The 17,345-nt window shown below is 62.5% G+C and overlaps 1 protein-coding gene across 27 annotated transcripts in view; it reads right to left on the reverse strand.

Annotated features, from left to right (window-relative positions):
* ABLIM2 (actin binding LIM protein family member 2) overlaps positions 1–17,345 on the reverse strand; it is a 143,166-nt gene that overhangs the window by 73,391 nt on the left and 52,430 nt on the right. For all 27 annotated transcript variants that reach the window (XM_023253443.2, XM_023253441.2, XM_045056667.1 and 24 more), the window contains exons 4-6: positions 15,243–15,358; positions 9,245–9,371; positions 6,903–6,996 (exon numbers count right to left, since the gene is read on the reverse strand). In XM_023253443.2, the coding sequence (XP_023109211.2) occupies positions 6,903–6,996; positions 9,245–9,371; positions 15,243–15,358 (337 nt within the window). The remainder of the gene's footprint in view (positions 1–6,902; positions 6,997–9,244; positions 9,372–15,242; positions 15,359–17,345) is intronic.

Consider the following 17,345-nt stretch of genomic DNA (forward strand, 5'->3'; position numbering starts at 1 on the left):
TCGTGGGGCCCCTGATGTCAAGGTGGGACGCCAGAGCTCTGTCTCCGCCACGTGAGGACACAGAGAGAATCTGGTGGCCGTCTGCGGTCCGGGGGGGGGGACTGTCCCCAGGAACCGAATGGGCCGGCACCTGAATTGTGGCTTGCTGCGCAGGGAAGGACGCGGCCTGGGGTCTCAGCACACAGGGTCCAGTGTGGCTGCAGCAGCCCCAGCAGCCCAGGACGGGCGATAGAGTCAAAAGTCAAGGCATCCTCACTCTCGTATCAACCCCCACCGCGGCCACAGTGACCGGACGTTCCGCGTCATCGGAACACTGCCGCGCCCCTGCTCTCGCAGGCATCTCCTCCCAGTTGCCACGCAGGAAAGGCCTCGAACGCCAGTACCTGTTGCCCAGCCCCCCCCGGGCAGGTGGCCCAGCCCCTTGCCAGGTGGGTCTCTCAAGATGGCTCAGGTGTTTTTAAAGAATATTAAAAGCCCATGAGATTTTTCGGTGCGTGGTTTTAAAAAGATGTCTTGTGCCTTCTGACAAGCGGCTGTCATCGTTAATGAGACAGAACAACGCTCATCAGGAACGCAGGAACTCTGGTTCCAGGGGCACGCAAAGAACGCCGTGTCTTACTCAGAACCAAGTGGGAGCCGAGCCTGGAGCACAGCCCACGGCCGGCACGCAGGGGCGACCAGCACCGGGGACTGGGGGCAATGCCTCTGGGCTCCAGAGACCCCTGCCCCTCCCTCCCTCACCCGGCCACGGCAGCACAGAGGGACAGCCCTCGACCGTGACATGCCCGGCACGTGTGAGGCAGGCGTCCCCTCATCCCTGGATTCCAGACCGCCGAGGGCGGGGCCTGTGCCGCGTGGAGGCCCCCCACCAGGCCACACGGCTCCCGGGGGCCAGGCATCCACATCCTCCAGCCCGATTCAAAGCTGTTTCCTCGTTGACTGCCTAGAACTGAGTCCGGATCTTAAAAGGCCTCGTCACCAGCCGACATAACGAAATCTACCTCGAAGCTCATCAAAACCTTCGGCCGGAGCCGCACAGACTTCCCAGGGCAGCTGCACAAATGCCCTCCTGCCGGGAGCCGCCTCCCCGCAAGAAGCCCAGCTCCTCGCCATGCGGGGCCAGGCAGGCCAAGCGCTGGGCCATCTGCAGTCCCCTCCCCAGAGGGGAGCCCTGACCTCACCCCCTGCCACTCTCCCGCGGCTGACCCCACGTGTTCATGCTCAGGGTGGGGTCTCTGCCCGGAACGCATGTCGCCGGGCTGAGCCAGCTCGCTCCCTCGCGCTCCCTCTCCTTCCCCTGCTCCCTCTCCCTCGTTCCCACCATCGAGCCCCATCTAGGTCATGCCCTTCAGGAGCACCGCACGCTGTCCCCTTGTTCTCCACGGTCCCCCAGGCCCTGGAGCAGAGCCACGTGCAGGAGTGGGCTGGTAGAGACAAGTTGTTCCTAAGTGGCCCCTACACGACAAAAGGAGGGTTTGGACCAAGTGAGTGTGGGAGCAGATGAATCATCCCTTCTACCTTTGGGTGTGTCCGTGGGCATATCCGCGTATCACGGCTCTAAGAAGCCCTCAGCAAAGGCCTCTGCTCAGTGCCCTTGCCCGGCACCTCAGACCCAGAAGACCAGGGGACACAGCCCCACCAGCGTAGATGCAGTGGGAAGGGTAAAGACCCAGGCTCCCATTCATTACTGGATGCATGAGCAGGGGCACGGTATCAGGCTAAGAGCAAGTCGCACACTGTGTCTGTGTCTGTGTGTGTCTGTGTGTGCCTGTAATGTGTGTCTATGTGTATCCACGTGTGTATGTATGTGTGTCTATACCTGCGTGTGTCCCTGTATCTGTGTGTGTCTGTGTGTGCCCCTGTATCTGTGTGTGTATTTGTGTGTGTGTGTGTGTGTATCTGCATGGGTCTATGCGTGCCTGTGTTCATCTGTGTACGTGTGTGCACAACCTAAAATGGTGATTTCTAAATGCTAACGGTAGTTAGTCTGGGTGATGTCATTTATTACGGATGGTTTTTCAGTTTACTCTAGGATAAACAGGTATTTGTTCTGAATATGTTTGTTAAATAAACACAGTCATTAAATTGAAAAAAGAGAGGGACAAGGTAGGGCCTGGGGAAGTTGACTTTGCTTCTGTCCTGAGATAATGCATTTATTTCTTTGGAACATATGGTTTATTTTCTCCCAGTGATAAAAGTCACACCCGCTTAGGAGGGAACCGATGCCCTGCAGTGACAGCGGTGGTTTACGTGAAGTGCAGAAACGTTTAGCTGGCTGCCTGACCCAGGGTGGGAGCTGGCCAGGGTGCCCCCTCCCACCAGGGCTCCTAGCAGGGAGGCATCGAGCCCAGGCTCCAGCCCGGGGTGGGGGGATGGGGGGGACACAGCGCATGTTCAGAGGGTCTGTAGGTGAGTGGTGGGTTGAGGGAGATGGAAAGTCGGGAAGGCAGGCAGGGGGAGGGAGAGAGGGAGGGAGGAATTCATTAGTGGTCCCAGAGGTACCCTGGGCTTCTCGTTACCATGGAGACAGGCAGGCTGCACCAGGCAGGTGGGGCTCAGACAGCAGCAAGGCAGGGGTTAAGGAGGGCGGGGCCAGTCCCCGCCCCCGCCCACTCCCACCTGTGCAGGGAAGCATTCCAGCCAAGGAGAATAAGGCAGGGGTGGGGTGATGGGGAGGACTGAGCCAGGGACTCTCCCTCGCTCAGCACCCCCTTAGCAGACTCTGGTCTAGCTGGTCTGGCTCACACCGCTGTCCCTGGCAGGCAGTTCTGCAGCCACCTTTTAGCCCTGCCCTGGGGGCGACTCCATCCCTGGAGCCAGCCCTGCGGAGGACCGCCCGGCCCCCCCCCCCACCCCAGCCCTCCCCACACTCCCAGACGCCCATCTCGGCGGTAGGGTGGGGGCAGACGGCCCCTGCGAGTCCCCACCAGACCCACGAGGCTCCTCCACCTGTGCCCCAGCGCGCGGCAGGGGACGCCCCGAGACACGCAGGATGCGAGAAAACACGCAGAAAGGGAGGCTGCATATTTGGGAGTAGCTGAGGCAGGGGGAGGAAGGGCCCCACCGTCGCCACCGAACGCACACTTTGCGGGCAGACAGGCGGGCTCTGGGGCGCCCGGCACTGAGATGGCATGCTGCCCGACGCACACAGACGCGGCACAGATCGATGGCTCCCGCAGGCGGGGAGGGGGGCCCAGGCTGCTCTCCGGCTCGGGCTCCGAGGGCAGGAAAGCTCTGAGTGTGACACGCATCTCACGGGAGGACAGAACGGGGTGGGGGGACGACAGGGGCGTCGGGGGGGGGGGTCTCACCTGGCCGATGTGGCCCAGCTCCTCGCGAGCCCACCCTCCTGCAACCCAGCGTGGCTCCTCCGGCCTCACCACCGGCCCTCCGAAGCGCCCGGCCAGGCTCCCTACCTGCACGGGGTCCTCGCGACAGAGCCCGGTCCGATCGGCCTGCCCCCGCTGCCCCTCTCCAGCGCCCGCGCCCCAGACAGTCAGCTGGAACGGACGGCGTGCCCGTGAGGACGGCCAGCCCCCGCCTTCAGCCAGCGGTCCGGATCCTCTCCCTTCTTTGTCCTGCCACCCGCCACCGGCTGCCCCCAAGAGCCCACGGCCCGCCCGGCGGGGCGCCAGCACGCTCTGGGCCAAGTTCAGGTGACGCCGCCGCGGCGGCTGCTCCCCTTCCGCGGAGTCGGGCTCGTCTCTGCCCGCCCGCAGCTGCCACCTCGCGAGGAGGCTGCTCAGAGCTTTGCAGAGCCTGCCGACTCAGCCGCGCCAGGGAGCTCGCGAACAAAAGCATGAATCTTCCCCGGGAGGCCCCGTATCCTCCACCGACGAGGAGGAAAACCCGGACCTGTTTTCCTCCTGCTCTTCGCGATAAGGACGGTCCCCTGCCCGAGGGCAAACCGGAGTGCACCCGAGGGGCTCAGGCGCCGAGCCCCCACGTTCTGTATTTGGCCCAGCATTAAGCATCAGGCCCCGCGGTGCAGACGGGGTCACCCTTCCCCCTCGACCCTTCAAGGGGAGCCCCGCTGACTGCCCGGGGACAGTAAGGAAGCCCCCCAGCCCCCGTTCCTGGGCTGGAGAACACTTCGCACACGACGACGTCTCATTGAGTCCCTGAGGTTCTGGAGTGTTCTCTGGGTCAGGGCAGGCAGCAGGGTCGAGGCCAGGCGTCCACCCCTGCCCCAGGGCACAGTGACCGGAGCCCACGGTTGCCAGGAAGCAGGCCAGGCTAGACCCACACACGCAGGCCACCTGCTTGGAGGCGGCCGACGGCCCAGCACACACGCGCGGGGAGCCCAGGAGAGAGCGGAAGGTCAGGACCAAACTTCGCAGGGAACAGAGAGAAACGGTTTGAGCTGCTGGCCGTCGAGTCCTGTCCCCAATATTTACGGCGCCACGTGGAACCCCAGAGAGGGCGTAGCCTCCGTCCACAGATTCGGGGAGTGTGGGTATAAGCGTTAGGTATGGTCACTACCCCACTAACAGGGTAAAAGACGCCCTCAGACTAAATGCCAACAGTTTCGTCACGTGACCCGCATGCCCAGACAGAGCCGAAGGTCAAAGACCCCGTGTGGAACCAGGCAGCGCGTGGAAAGCGGCCACGATGCAGGCGCTGGGGTCCGCTCAACCGTCAGAAAGACCAGGTTCAAGGGCCGGAAGAAAGTCACGAGAGCGAGCGAGGACCCACGTTCCCAGCTGTCGAACCAGCTCGGATTCCACAGAGACCACACTCACCGTGGGGGATGGGACACCAAGTTCTGCAGATAAGAGGGTAAATTACAATGATCTTTCTGGAAAGCGCTTCGCAAGCATCAAGACTCTTGTACAAAAGTTCATAGTTGTTGACTGAACTTCAACATTTCCGGGAATAAATCTTAAGAAAAATTAGAAATGCAAAAAAAAAAAAAAAAAAAAAAAAAAAAACCCATGTTCATCTCGGTGCTGTTTATTGTAGTAAAAAAAAAAGAAAAGAAAACTAGGAAGCCATGCTCCATCTGACAATAAACCATCAGCTTACTGGGTTCTGGAATAGTCCTACGGTGGAAGATAATGCAAGACGGAGCCACGCTCAGTATGGACGCGCCTTGAAAACCCGCCCCGTGAGAAAGCAGCCAGTCAGAGGGCCACCCGCCGTCTGACCCCATTTGTGTGGATGTGCAGAACAGGTAAGTCTAGAGAGACAGAGACGTGGTGTCAGGGCTGGGTGGGGCGGGAGCAGCCAGGACGTCGGGTTCTCCTGGAGGTGCTGGAAACGCTCTAAAACAACGGCACGAGGTGCGTGCGTCCACGCAGAAACTGACGGCCACGGAGGCGCGCGTTCAAGCGGTCAACTGCGCCGCACGTGAGCTACGTTCCAGTCGAGTGGTTGAAATGCAAATGGGTGATGGGCATTGAGGAGGGCACGTGTTGGGACGAGCACTGGGTGTCGCATGTAAGCGATGAAACACGGGCACCTACCCCCAAAACCCGGAGCACACTCTACACCCTGTATGTTAGCCACCTTGACAATGAATTAGATTAAGAGTAAATAAATAAAAAAAAAAAATTTAAAGCCCATCTTACAAAACAAAAACAAAAACAGGAGAATCTGCTAAGGAGGAAACGTGAACTGGACAGAATCAAGATATAACGCACAAACGGTTTGGTCTCAACTATAATTGCGTCAAGAGAGAAAAAAGTGGAAGGAAACCAGCCAAGAAGCGAAGCTACCCCTGATCACATTACCCGCGGCTCCCCCCTTCTCTGTACTCTGCACCCTGTCCCCAGTCCGCACGCGTGTGACCACACCCATCCTCGGGCCCCTCCGCAGAGGCAGGGCTGCCCCCACCATGCTGGCCTCCAGGGTTTCCCACCCCGGGAATGAGGAGAGGGGCAGGTCTGCTGCCTGTGGGTGTGATAGCCCTCTCCCCTCTCCCCTTCCCACCCCTGGGTGCAGGGGCAAGAGAGGGCTGGGGTGGCAAGAGGTGGGGCTGAGGGCCTGCAGCAACTCTGTCCCCGCCACTCAGATGCCAGGTGTAATTTCGAGAAAAGCAACTCAGAGTTCCAGGTATGATTGCACTGCAGCACCTGAGACCCCGCTCGTGGGCCAGGCACTGGGGGTGGGTACAGGCAGGGCAGACATCCTTGGGGACTGCGAGGGGCACCCCACATGTCCCACTGCTCCTGGCCCCCAGGCACTCCCTGGCTCAAAAGCCTTTGTCAGGGATGGCCGGGGGGGCCCCCTATCTTCCCGCCCCCGGGGGCTCCTCTGTGACCCCCCTCCCTGTCTCCTGAGGCCCCCGTCACCTGTGCCTTCCCCGTGGACAAAGCCAAGGAGGGGCTGAGGAATGGATACGGGGACGAGCTGGGTCTGACAACCAGGGGGCTGGGGCTCGGTCGTCCCATGAGATGTATCTTGGGAACAAACGTACCGAAGTGCGTGATATACGTTCCTTCCACAAAGAGACACAGCCACGTAACTCCCACCGGGATCAAAAGACACAGCGTGGGCACCCCAGAAAGCCTGCCTGCCCCGTGGCCTCCGTGTGACCGGGCCAGCTGGGAGACCACTCTAGGCTTCCTACGGGCACCCGGTCCTGCCTCCTGGACCTCCTCCAGGTCTCAGACCCCCATCTAGATGCGGAAGGGCTGGACCCAGATCTCAACCCTTCCCACCGACTCCATCAGCTCGCAGAGGGCACAGGGGAGACTGTCCGGAGAGGGCTTCCTGGAGGAGGTGGCCCTCAGCGAGCAGGCCCCGGAAGGCTGAGGAAGCTGTCTTCCGGCATAGCCGAGAGGAGTGAGGAGGCAAGGGCTCGGGGGCATGTATCCTTGCGCGCACACACAGGAGCATGGGGCGCCGCGCGAGGCACAGAGCAGGACCTGCCCGGAGAGGGCGCCCGGAGGCCCACTCACCTCCAGCACGTGCCCCGTGATGTACTTCTCACAGCCGTCACAGCGGATGCCGAACTTGGTGTGGTAGTCGGTCTCGCAGTAGGGCAGCCCGTCCCTGCAACGAGACGGGCGGTCAGGACGCGCGGGGGCTTCACCCCGGGGCCCCCGAGACCCCGCAGCCGTTGCCAATGAGAGGGGCCGCGTCAAAGGGGGAAATGCCACTTCCTCCTGCTCCAGATGGCCACCATCAGCGTTTCCTGGGCGCTTTGGGTGCCAGCACACCTCCTCCACCGCCGCCCCAGCCCCACGAGAAATGCCGGGAAGAGGGGCCCGTTTTACAGGGGCAGAAACTGAGGCGCGCGGAGCGGGGAGCCCCAGGCCCAGCGGTGGAGCGAGAGCTGGCAGCTGCCTCCGGAGGCTCAGCCGAGAGAATAAAAGCCGTATCTGGGAAATCGAAGATGTTTCCAGGGACGTGGCTCTTGCTTCCGGTTCATTCTGTCCCACGTTCGGCATCTGGGTGGGAGGCGGCCTATTTACTCAGCAGGTGGCTTCCCACTCCCTCCGAGAGGGGTCCGGGCTGCCCTACGAAACCACGAGCCACAAAGGGTGTGTGACGAACCATCAGGGCCTGGCACTTGGGCCGGGTTGGGACGACCCTCCCCTCGCTGTCCCCGGCTGTGGTGGCAGAGGCATCGGCTGCGAGGGAGGGAGCGGGAGGGCCACAGGGCACGCGTATCTGCCGCGGGTGCTGTTCGTGGCGGGGGGCACACCGCGTGTGGGGCACTGCTCCCGAGTACTGGGCGGGCTTGGGCGGGCTTCGGCCCGGTTTTCGGGGTGCTGACGAGAGAACACAGTGCAGGCACGTCGCCCGGCACGGCATGGGACACATGGTGGGAGCCTCTCTACCAGCGACCGCAATGACCATTTTGAGGTCAACACAGCACGGCGGGAGGCCGTGTGGCGGCGAAGTGAACAGGCTTGCCCTCAAACGCCAAGGCCCAGCTGTGTGCCCCTGGGCAGGTCCCTTAACCTCTCTGAGCCTCAGCTTCCCCAGCTGTGAAATGGGAGAGGTGACCGTAAGGTCTAAAGAAGAGAAGGTGTGGTCAGTGCCCAGCGGGAGTCGGGCGCGGAGGCCACGGGCACTGGGGACACCCGCTGCCCCAGTGCACCCCCCCTCCCCCCACTGCTAAAGCTGCCACGTTCCTCCCAGTGTGGCCGTGACTGGTTTCCAGGTTTCCAGCTGCCGACAGGGGTAAGCTTCTCGAGCTGTGGGGAGACCACAGCTAATGCCGCTGTCTTTCCCTCAAAGCTCTGGACCTTCTGTAGGTCCCAAGGCCTCAGGCAGGAGAGGAAGGGTGGGGGGGGGTTCAAGCCCCCGGGGCCCGCGGTGGCCGCAGGGCATTTCTCCGACGCCCCAGCCTCGGAGGGAGGAAGCGCTGCCTTCCAGCAGAGGAGCCTGTAAATCGAGCCCTCAGGATCTGCTTTCAAAGGCCTGCTGACCTCAGGGCCCCTGTTATTCCCCACTGGGAACGGTGGTGCCCCAAACCCAGGAGGTTCAAAGATAACGTCTCCATGGCAACACCCACGCAGCCTCCCCGACAATTCTGGGACAGCTCTGAAGGCCGCTGAGTGACAGGCGTGCGTGTGGGTGGGCTCCAGAGGCAGCCAGCGCTGGGGGCTGGGCGCTCGCTATGGTGCCTTCGAGGGCTCGGCCTCCTGGGCTGCCCTCACGTGAGTCACCTTTACTACGACAGAGGCACGGCCGGTACCTCCCCCAGCCCCATCCAGCCTGGATCGTCTTGGCTTGGGGACTTTAACTGAAAACGTTTTGTTCTGAGAGAAGCGTGCACTCTCACGCAGCCGTGAGGAAGGAGACGGAGGGACCCCGCGCCCCCTCCGCCCCGTTGCCCCCGGGGTGGCCTCGTGCAGCACGAGAGCACGAGAGGCGGCCTGCTTCCGATTCCCCGGGTGTGGCCGGTACTCCTGCGTGAGGGTGTGCGTGCACGCGGGGTTCACTCTGCGCGGTTCCCCCGCACGGTGGGTTCCTGTGACAGACCCGCTCCCTCTGGCGTCAGGAGCCAGCGGTCAGCCGGCGCTCACGATGCACTCTGCAGGCGATCCAGGCGCCACGGGAGGGTGACACCCGGGGACGGGTGTAGGGAGGGAGGCCTCTTACGAAGGCTAAGGTGGGGGCCACGGTCTCTGCTTCGATCCACGGAAACACTATGGAGGCGAGGCTGGTGGGAGGGGGCGCCGGGCGGGGGGACAGACACGCAGGGGCCTGGGCCGCGCGGGCCATGGGGCAGCCGCGGCCCCGGGAGGCACCGTCAGCACAGGCAGACGCGGGAGGGCCGACCACTCACTTGCTGATGTACTCCGCGTCCAGCTGTTTCCCACACGTCTCGCACTTAAAACAGCCCAAGTGCCAGTGTTTGTCCAAGGCCACCAGGGACTGGCCCTTTTTAATTTCCGTGCCGCAGCCCCCGCAACCTGAAAGAAAGAATGGGACACAGACGTGGCCATCGTGGGCCAGGAGGCGTGGCGGCCTATCCCGCCGGGCCTCCGGGCTCCGGAGTGCCCACGGTCTGTGGGAGGGGACAGAGGGGGCAGTCCAGCTGGCTGTGCCGGAGGGACCCTGCTACACGCCAGCCGGCCCAAGTGCCGAGAAACGAGCCACGAGGTTCGTCTCTGCAGGCGTTGAGCGCCGACTGCATGCAGCCTGGGCTGGGAGCGGAAAGGGCCCTGCCTTGCAGAGGACGGGGCCAGGGCCTGGCAGCGGGTGTGTCCTGGGACAAGACCACACTGCAGGGTGGGGGCCGCCTGGAGGGGCGGGTAGCGCGTCCTCCTCTGTCTTAAAGCAGAGTGAACCTAAGTGACCCGGCCAACGTGCCCCCCGAGGAAATGCACTGCATTAGGGAGGTCTGAGCTGTCACCCCTGCCATTCCTTCCTCTGGGCCCTCGCCTGCCCTGATGCCCCCCCCCCCAGGAAGCCCTCCCGACCCACTTGTCTGGACCTCCTCCCGTGGCTGTCTGTACCCGATACGGACATTGGCATCCCCGATACAGACCGTCCCGTCCCCACCTGTGCTCCGGGCCTCAGCCGGCGTCTGAGCCGGGCCCCGGGCGGTCAGCCTGGGGGGCCCCTCCCTTGGCGAACCGCCCCCGGGTGATACGCACCCCTCACCCCATGGCCCCCGCCCGTCGGGGCACTGGCCTCCCCACGCCCCTGCTGCCCCTCCCAGTGTGCCCCTCCCCGCTCAATGGCCCCTGGGTCCCAGGCCCGCCCCTCAGCGCATAGGCCTCTGAGGCCTGGCCTGGGGACCACACCGGGGTCGGTCCCCAGCCAGTGTCACCTGTGCTGAAGGATGATGGGGTGGAGCCAGGCCAGGGGAGCCTCGGGCACAGACACGGGCGGCATCGCTTGCCTGGGGTGCGTGTGTGCGTGTGTGTGTGTTTGTGTGTGTGTATCTGGGTGTGTCAGGGGCAGGATGGGCCTCGGGGGCCCCGCAGGGTCCTGATGAGCAGGCATCTGGCAAACGGCCCCCACGGCCCACAGGAGCCCGCAGCAACCCGGGCTCAGCCGAGGGGCTCGCAGGCCGAGCGGGGACTCCGCACCCCGAGATGAGAGAGGGTAGCCCAGGGTGCGACAGGCCCGGCTACCGGTCCTGGCCCCCACGGCTCACGGGGCCGCGCTGGGCCGAGCTCTGTCCCCTCTGGGCCCCGCGTCCTCACTGGAGGGGTGGGGGGGGCATCCCATCGAATGACAAAACACAAAGGCACAGGGTGGCGGGGGGCACGCATGGGCCTGGCGCACGGCGGGGGCTCCACAAATGCTATTCTCCTTGGCAGATGGCAGCGTCGTATTGTTTTCAGAAAAAAAAACCATTTGGCGCCCACAGAACCGTTGGTCAGGCTCTGGCTTTCCTAAATTATCACACGGTCCAAATCCACACGCAAACTGCGCACCAAACGCCCAAAGAACAGAGTCCCGCTCCAGGACTGCGGGCGGGGGAAGCAGGCAGCTCGCTCACCTGGGGCCCCTCGAGGCCCAGCGCGGCCGGCAGCCGGAGAACGCTGGGCCAGTGAGTGTGTGCGCGCACGCGTGAATGAAGGAGTGGGGACCGAGAGAACGCCCTCCTTTCTCAAGTTCAGGAAGCACCCAGAGCCCCTCCCCAACCTTCGACCTCCGTGGGTCCCCAGCAGCACAGAGGCAACGGTGGCTCGCCAGTTCCGGACTCCCGCGGGCTGGCTTCGACTGCGGGCTCGCCCTGTAAGCTCCACGTCACCGCCTGTCGACCGATGACGGCTGTGCTCCCCAGGGGACACCTGGCAATGTCTGGACACACTTTTGATTGTCCCCGCTGGAGGGGGGCATGCCCCAGGCACCTGGCGGGCGAGGCCAGGGCCGCCACTCGGTGCCCTCCGGCGTGCAGGACGGTCCCACCGCACAGAATCATCCGGCCCCAACTGTCAGTGGCTCCAGAGTCGAGAAACCGGGCTTGGAGGCCACACCGCATTGTGCCCAGGGCCGGGGGGAGGGGGAGGAGGCAGGGTAGAGCAGTGGTTAGAAACCCGGCCCTTGGAGCCTGGCTGCCCTCACCCGCTGTGCGACTGTGGGCTAGTCACTTGGCCTCTCTGTGCCCAGTACGAAGGGGGTGCGTTCTACGGGGCCAACAGCAGTGTAGGCTCACACGCTTGTTATGAGGCCACAGGCCCGTGGATGTGTTTGATAACTGAATGAACGCGCAAGAGGCCCAACGCCGTGATTGTTGCCGGAAGACCCGGGGGCCCAGCTCCCTGCGGGAAGCCACCTGAGGACATCTCCCACATTGTCACCCCGCCTGCTACCATATTCGCGCCTGTCCGGCCCCGGGGGGGGGGGGGGTCCAGAGGCTCCCGGAGCGTGCCAGCTGTGTCTGCAGGAGGACGGGGACCCCACACCCACCCCAGCGAGCCTGGGGCAGAGCCTCGCTAATAGTGGGCTGTGAACTCCGAGGCCAGAGCGCTTGCCGGAAGGACCGCTGCCATGGCAACAGCAATCGCCACTCTCCAAACACGACTGGAGCTCAGCATAGCTTTGCACGGCTTTGCAGACGACAGTACAGAACCCCGTGTGATGAATCCTGCCGACAACAGCTGTCGGCAAAGGGGACTGGCTCTGCCGTCACAGCAACGGGCTGAGCCTGGGCCGCTGCCCCAGCATGACCCTTCTAGAAAGTTCCAGACAGCTTCCTGTCTGCCCCAAAGCGCTCCCCCCTCTAGCGGACGCGGTCATGAGATCTTCAGCTCTGCCGCTAACTTGCGTGGGACACAGGACGTGCGGGGCGGCCTCTCTGAAGCCCGGCTGTGAACAGGGCAGTGGGGGGGGGGGGAGGGGGGTCATGGTCAAGGCGGGACAGACCCACCGCCACCCACTGGCCCCCAGGCCAAACTGGGTCGGGGAGCAGGGAAGGGCTCAGAGTCGGATCTGAGATTGACTTTTGAAAGCACGGAGCCGACTGACGTCTAAAACTTGAAAATGCCCGACAGACACGTCCTGAGGGGGCTCGTCATTTCTCTGAAAGCCCGGACTGAGTGGAAGGGCCTGGGGCAACGGCAGGGAAAGATAAACCGGCTCGAGTGTGGCCCCACGCACCGGGGCTCTGAGCTGAGCTGGCGACAACCCCCCCCCCCGCCCCGGATGGCAGTGCGGGGGCAAGAGCGGGTTGACTCCTGGGGGCCGCAGCACCCCCCAAGGCAGACGCACCCTAAGACAGAAGCACCCCATTAAGGGCACAGAGCCGTCACCGTACCCTACTGGGCATGCGACCTCACGGCCTCGCTGCCCCGTTTCCCAGGCAGCAGCGGGCCAGCGACGGGGCTGGGGTTCCAGGGCCCCACCGCCGACCCCCGAGCACCTGAGCAACGTAGGCTCTTTCGGGCAGAAGACGGGGAAGCCCCAAGGGCCACAGGCCACGGGTCTCAGAGGGGAGGGCCGTGGACCCTCACCCCCACCCCCCTTCCTGCTGAGGGTGCACCACCCCTCCTGACTCTGGAGGGGCCTCCAAGCCCCAGCTCCCAGCTCCCACTTCGGAGCTGGAGGCCGGGGAGGGGGGAGCCCAGGGAAGGGGAAGTGGGGTGGGGGGGGAGAAGCAAAAAGAGCTCTCGGGGAGGAGACCCTCCTCGGGGCAGCGGGGGAGGCAGCCCAGGGCAGAAGCCGTTGTGCAAGATTCAGCAGGAGTGGTGTCTCCTCCAGGGATGGAACAGCGTGGGCGTGCAGCGCAGAGCGCTTATCCCGTTGCTAAGCAACAGGCACAGGGCCAGAGCCAAGAGGGATGCTGAGGGGCGCCCAGAGCCCCGGGACTCCAGCTGGACTCCGACCTCAACGGCTGCCCGGGGAAGAGCTGCTTCCCCCTTCCGCCCACCGCGCTCCTCCGGCCCCGCGACCTGCGGGCCGACCACGCCGCCGCTGAAGCTTCTCCTGGCATCCCCCCCTCAACAGCCATCTATGGCTCCTCATTGCCTCCGGGATGCAGTGGGACTGGGCACGGCTTTGCCGTCTGGTGTCCGTCTCTCCCGCTTCATTCCGTCCCTCGTCCCCCCACGTAGCAGCCCCCCGCTGGGCCACTCACAAGGATCGGGTGGCTGCCCGCTCTCTCCCTGTCCTGTGGTGTCTTCCCTTCCATGTCCACCCACTGGAACCTGTGTTTCAAGTTTCAGAACAGAGGCCACCTGCACCCCTGCTTTGGAGTTTGAAGCCCTTGGCTCGAGCCTAGCGGGACACCCGGCTCCTGGCACACACACACCCACCTCCCCGCCCGACTCAGGGCACTTCTGGGACGGAGAGGAGGCATCCTGCCTGTCGGGGCTGCTCTGGGGACACAAGGAAGCGGAGATTGATTGGGAGGATTCTGCAGATATCCACACAGGAGGCAGGAGCTGGTGGTGAATGTTTAACACTCCCCAGACACCAAAAAAGGTTCTAGGCGGGAGATTTTCAGGGCGGACTGGAAGATGGGGCAGGTTGCATTATTAGATCACCTGGGGGTCAAGGGAGCGTTTGTTCTCTGGAAATGTAAATTTGGTATTTTAAAATACTTTTATATTTGGAAAGGGCAGAGCCTTTCCCAACTCAAAAAATTCTTAGACAAGGAGTCTGCAGTCAGGCACATTTCTCTTTTTCCTCTGGCTGCCGGGGAGCTCTGGACAAACTGTTCAAACTAATCTCCCTCCCCTTCTAATCTTGCTTGTTAGAGCTTTTAATTACTATTTCAGATTTAATTATAAGAGCATCAACTGCGAAGCAAATCCCCAGAAGTTCAATCAATGCAGACCTCAGTGGGAGAGAAATCCTTGAATGGAGGACTCTCCCAGCAAGCCCCAAAGCAACAGCCTCACCAACTGACGTGGCTGCTAGTTTGTCTCCCCAAGAGATGAGGGCTTCGCCTCCCTCCACAGAGTAAAATTACCACCAGGCCCTGGAGCACCGAGCTTCTGGAAGGCTGGAGGTACAATCTCCCCTGGAGAGATTTTCAACGTGGCAGACAAGGTGGGCGAGGAAGAAGAAGGTGCTTAACGGGGTGGGGGGAGCAGGAATGAACTGTGATAGACGTCAGCACAAAGCCCTCCTCTGTCAACGGACACGTGACTCAGGCACTGGGGACACCACAGTGACCGCGGCACGCTGGGTGGGCTCGGAAACTCCAATCCTGCCCAGGGAACCAGGCAGCAGCAGGCCCGGGAGTGCGGGGCCCCCTTCCCGGTCCCGGCGCCCCACGTCCGGCCCAGCAGAGCTGCAGGTCTGCAGAAGAGCCCCTGCCTCGCCCTCTCGCTCCCCTGCACTCAGCACACATTGATTCCTTTACAATCTGCTTCCGCACCCAACAAGCATGCCTTGAGCACCTGCTGCATACAAATCCCGGCCTAGCTCTGGGCGGGGCGGGTGTGTGTGTGTGTGTGTGTGTGTGTGGAGCACTTAACCCGGGAGCCCCTGACCTCAGGAGCCCAGAGTTCAGTGCTCTCCTAATGGCTCCCCCAAAGAGCTTCTGGAAGGTCTAGAATTATCTATTATTATTGAGCTCCAGAAGGTGGAACTCAGTGTGTGCGTTTGTGTGTGTGTGTGCGCGCGTGCATTGGAGGGAGAGGACCAGAGGAGACCAGGAGGCTTCCTGGAGGAGGCAGGCTGGAGCCGGGCTGAAAGGAGGAGTGGCGTGTGGCAAGGAGGGTCCAGGAGCCCCGAGACTTCTGTCCCCGGTCCCCTTCCTGTGTTTGTCCACAGTCAGGGGTTCATTCCCACGGCCTGTGCCCCGGGAGGTCAGGTCCCTCCCGGACACCGCGAGCCAGCCACCCCCTCCCCCCACATGCCGCTCGGTGCCCACTTACTCCAGAGGCCCTGGGACAGGTGCACGCTGCCGCCCGCTGTCTTGGGCAGGGAGCACTTCTGACACACGCATTCCTTCCCGTTGAAGGTCACTCGGTCCCCAGGCGGGAAGGGCAGCCTGAAATAAGAGAACGTGTGACCGGCCAGCATTGCCTCCGGCTCTTCTCCCGGGGTGGGGGACCGAGACCCCCTGCCCCGTATACCACCGCTTCCCCGGGGGCCTCGCGCAGACGGGTGCCGCAGGCTGAGGACACGCAGGGCCCCCCGGCCTGCTGCGAGCCCAGGCCAGTCGCCCACACCTAAGCCTCAGTTTCCTCTCTGTGCAAACAGGCAGAATCTCAGCGCCCCGGTGAGGGGCAACGAGGGCCAGCCCCGTGCTTGGCTCACAGCAACCAACCAGGCAGCGTCGACGACTCCCTCCTCCATTCGACCCTGCCTCCTCCGACCGCCCAGGATGCTGTGTCCAAATCAGTTCAATGATAATGGCAACGGCGAGCATTTATTGAGCACCTACTCTATGCCAGCTGCCACGTCTTACCACAGACGCCTCACATGCATGCCTCATTTAATAACTTTAGGACATTTGTCCAAGCTGGAGTTTGCTTCATTTTTGGCTCCCTAGGTGAGAAAACCCAAGTTCAGAGAGGATAGTTAACTTTTCCAAGGACACACAGCAGATGCGTGTCAGAACCGGAGTCAAAGCAAAGCCTGCCTCGCTGCAGAGCCGCATGATTTACCTACTGAGGCCTCTAAAAAGTCAGTGCCTTGTAAACTGTAGACAGTTTAATTTTTGAAACTACCCCACTGAAATATCGTTTACCTGGCACTTGCTGAAATTCTGCATCCAGAGTGAATCCCAGCCCCGGTGCGAGGCAGGTCATGGCCCGGGGCTGCCCTGAGCCAGGCTGGAAGGGGCAGCAGGGAGCCTACTAGCCTCCTTCACCGAGGACCTCCCCTCCAGGAAGGTGGCTCCTCTCTGGTGAGCCAGGGACAGGCCACCTGCAGTCAGGGGCCGGAAGACGGACCCGAGTGTCCTGCCCGGGTCCCATCCCGGCCACCTGCTGCCTCTGAGCTCCTGGCAGCCCCCGGGCCACGTTCCTTCCCCGGCTCAGCCTGGCCGGAGAAGCCGTGCTCTGGGCCAGGAGCCTGCAGAACTCTCTGGGCCCGGAGCCTGGACCAGCACATGCCCTTTCCTCTGGTTAAACCTGTGTCGTCTCCACTTTGCCTTCTCACGGCTGGACAGTCCATGGCACACCCCAGGCGCTCAGCAGGTGCCCGGTAATGCGTGAATGGGTGAGTGAACGAGTGAATGACCAGAGGCCCCCAGGAGGCCTGACTCAGCCCTCCTCACCCGGCTGGCCTCCCCACGAGGCCTGCCCGGTCACACCGGCCCCAGGCCAGCCCGAACCCTGCAGCAGGGGTCCCCCCAACAGAGCCTGCCATCGCCCCCACCTTGTGCGGCCGGTGGTCATTCAGCAGGTGTGTTCTCGGGTCCCCACTGGGCCAGTTCCTGCTCTTGGGGACCGAGGACAAATACAAGCTGAGCTGGCCTATCTCCCCAGGCTTGTGAGACAGCCCTGCAGACCTGGTTGCTCGGGGCCTGGAACCTTCCCAGCTGACGCCTTGTGCTGTGTCACCTGTGGTCAGCGCTGTGCTCTGCTGCTCCCTCTTAGACTCTTGCATCTGGCCTGCTGATGTGCGGTGTTAGGACAGAGTGGGGGGTCCTCACCTTCCCTGCATGTGCACTCACAGGGTCTCTGGCTGTGTAACCCAGAGCAGGTTACTTACCCTGTCTGAGTCCTGTCTCTCACCTGTGAAGTGAGACTGAAAATACCTGTCTCATCGGGCTGCAATTCATCCACCCATCCACCCATCCATCCATCCATCACCCACCCATTCACCAATCCATCCATCCATCCATCCATCCATCCATCCATTGGACAAATTGTATGGAAAGCTCTAGTATACTGCCTGGGACCATGAGGGGCTAAATAAATGATAGCTATTACTGTATTAGCTCAACTTTATTGAAATATACTTTGACAAATGTTCCCATTAATGTTATCAACACCACAGTCACGATATGGGACATTCCATCCACTGCA

This window comes from Felis catus, chromosome B1, assembly GCF_018350175.1.
Source record: "Felis catus isolate Fca126 chromosome B1, F.catus_Fca126_mat1.0, whole genome shotgun sequence".
Classification (NCBI taxonomy): domain Eukaryota; kingdom Metazoa; phylum Chordata; class Mammalia; order Carnivora; family Felidae; genus Felis; species Felis catus.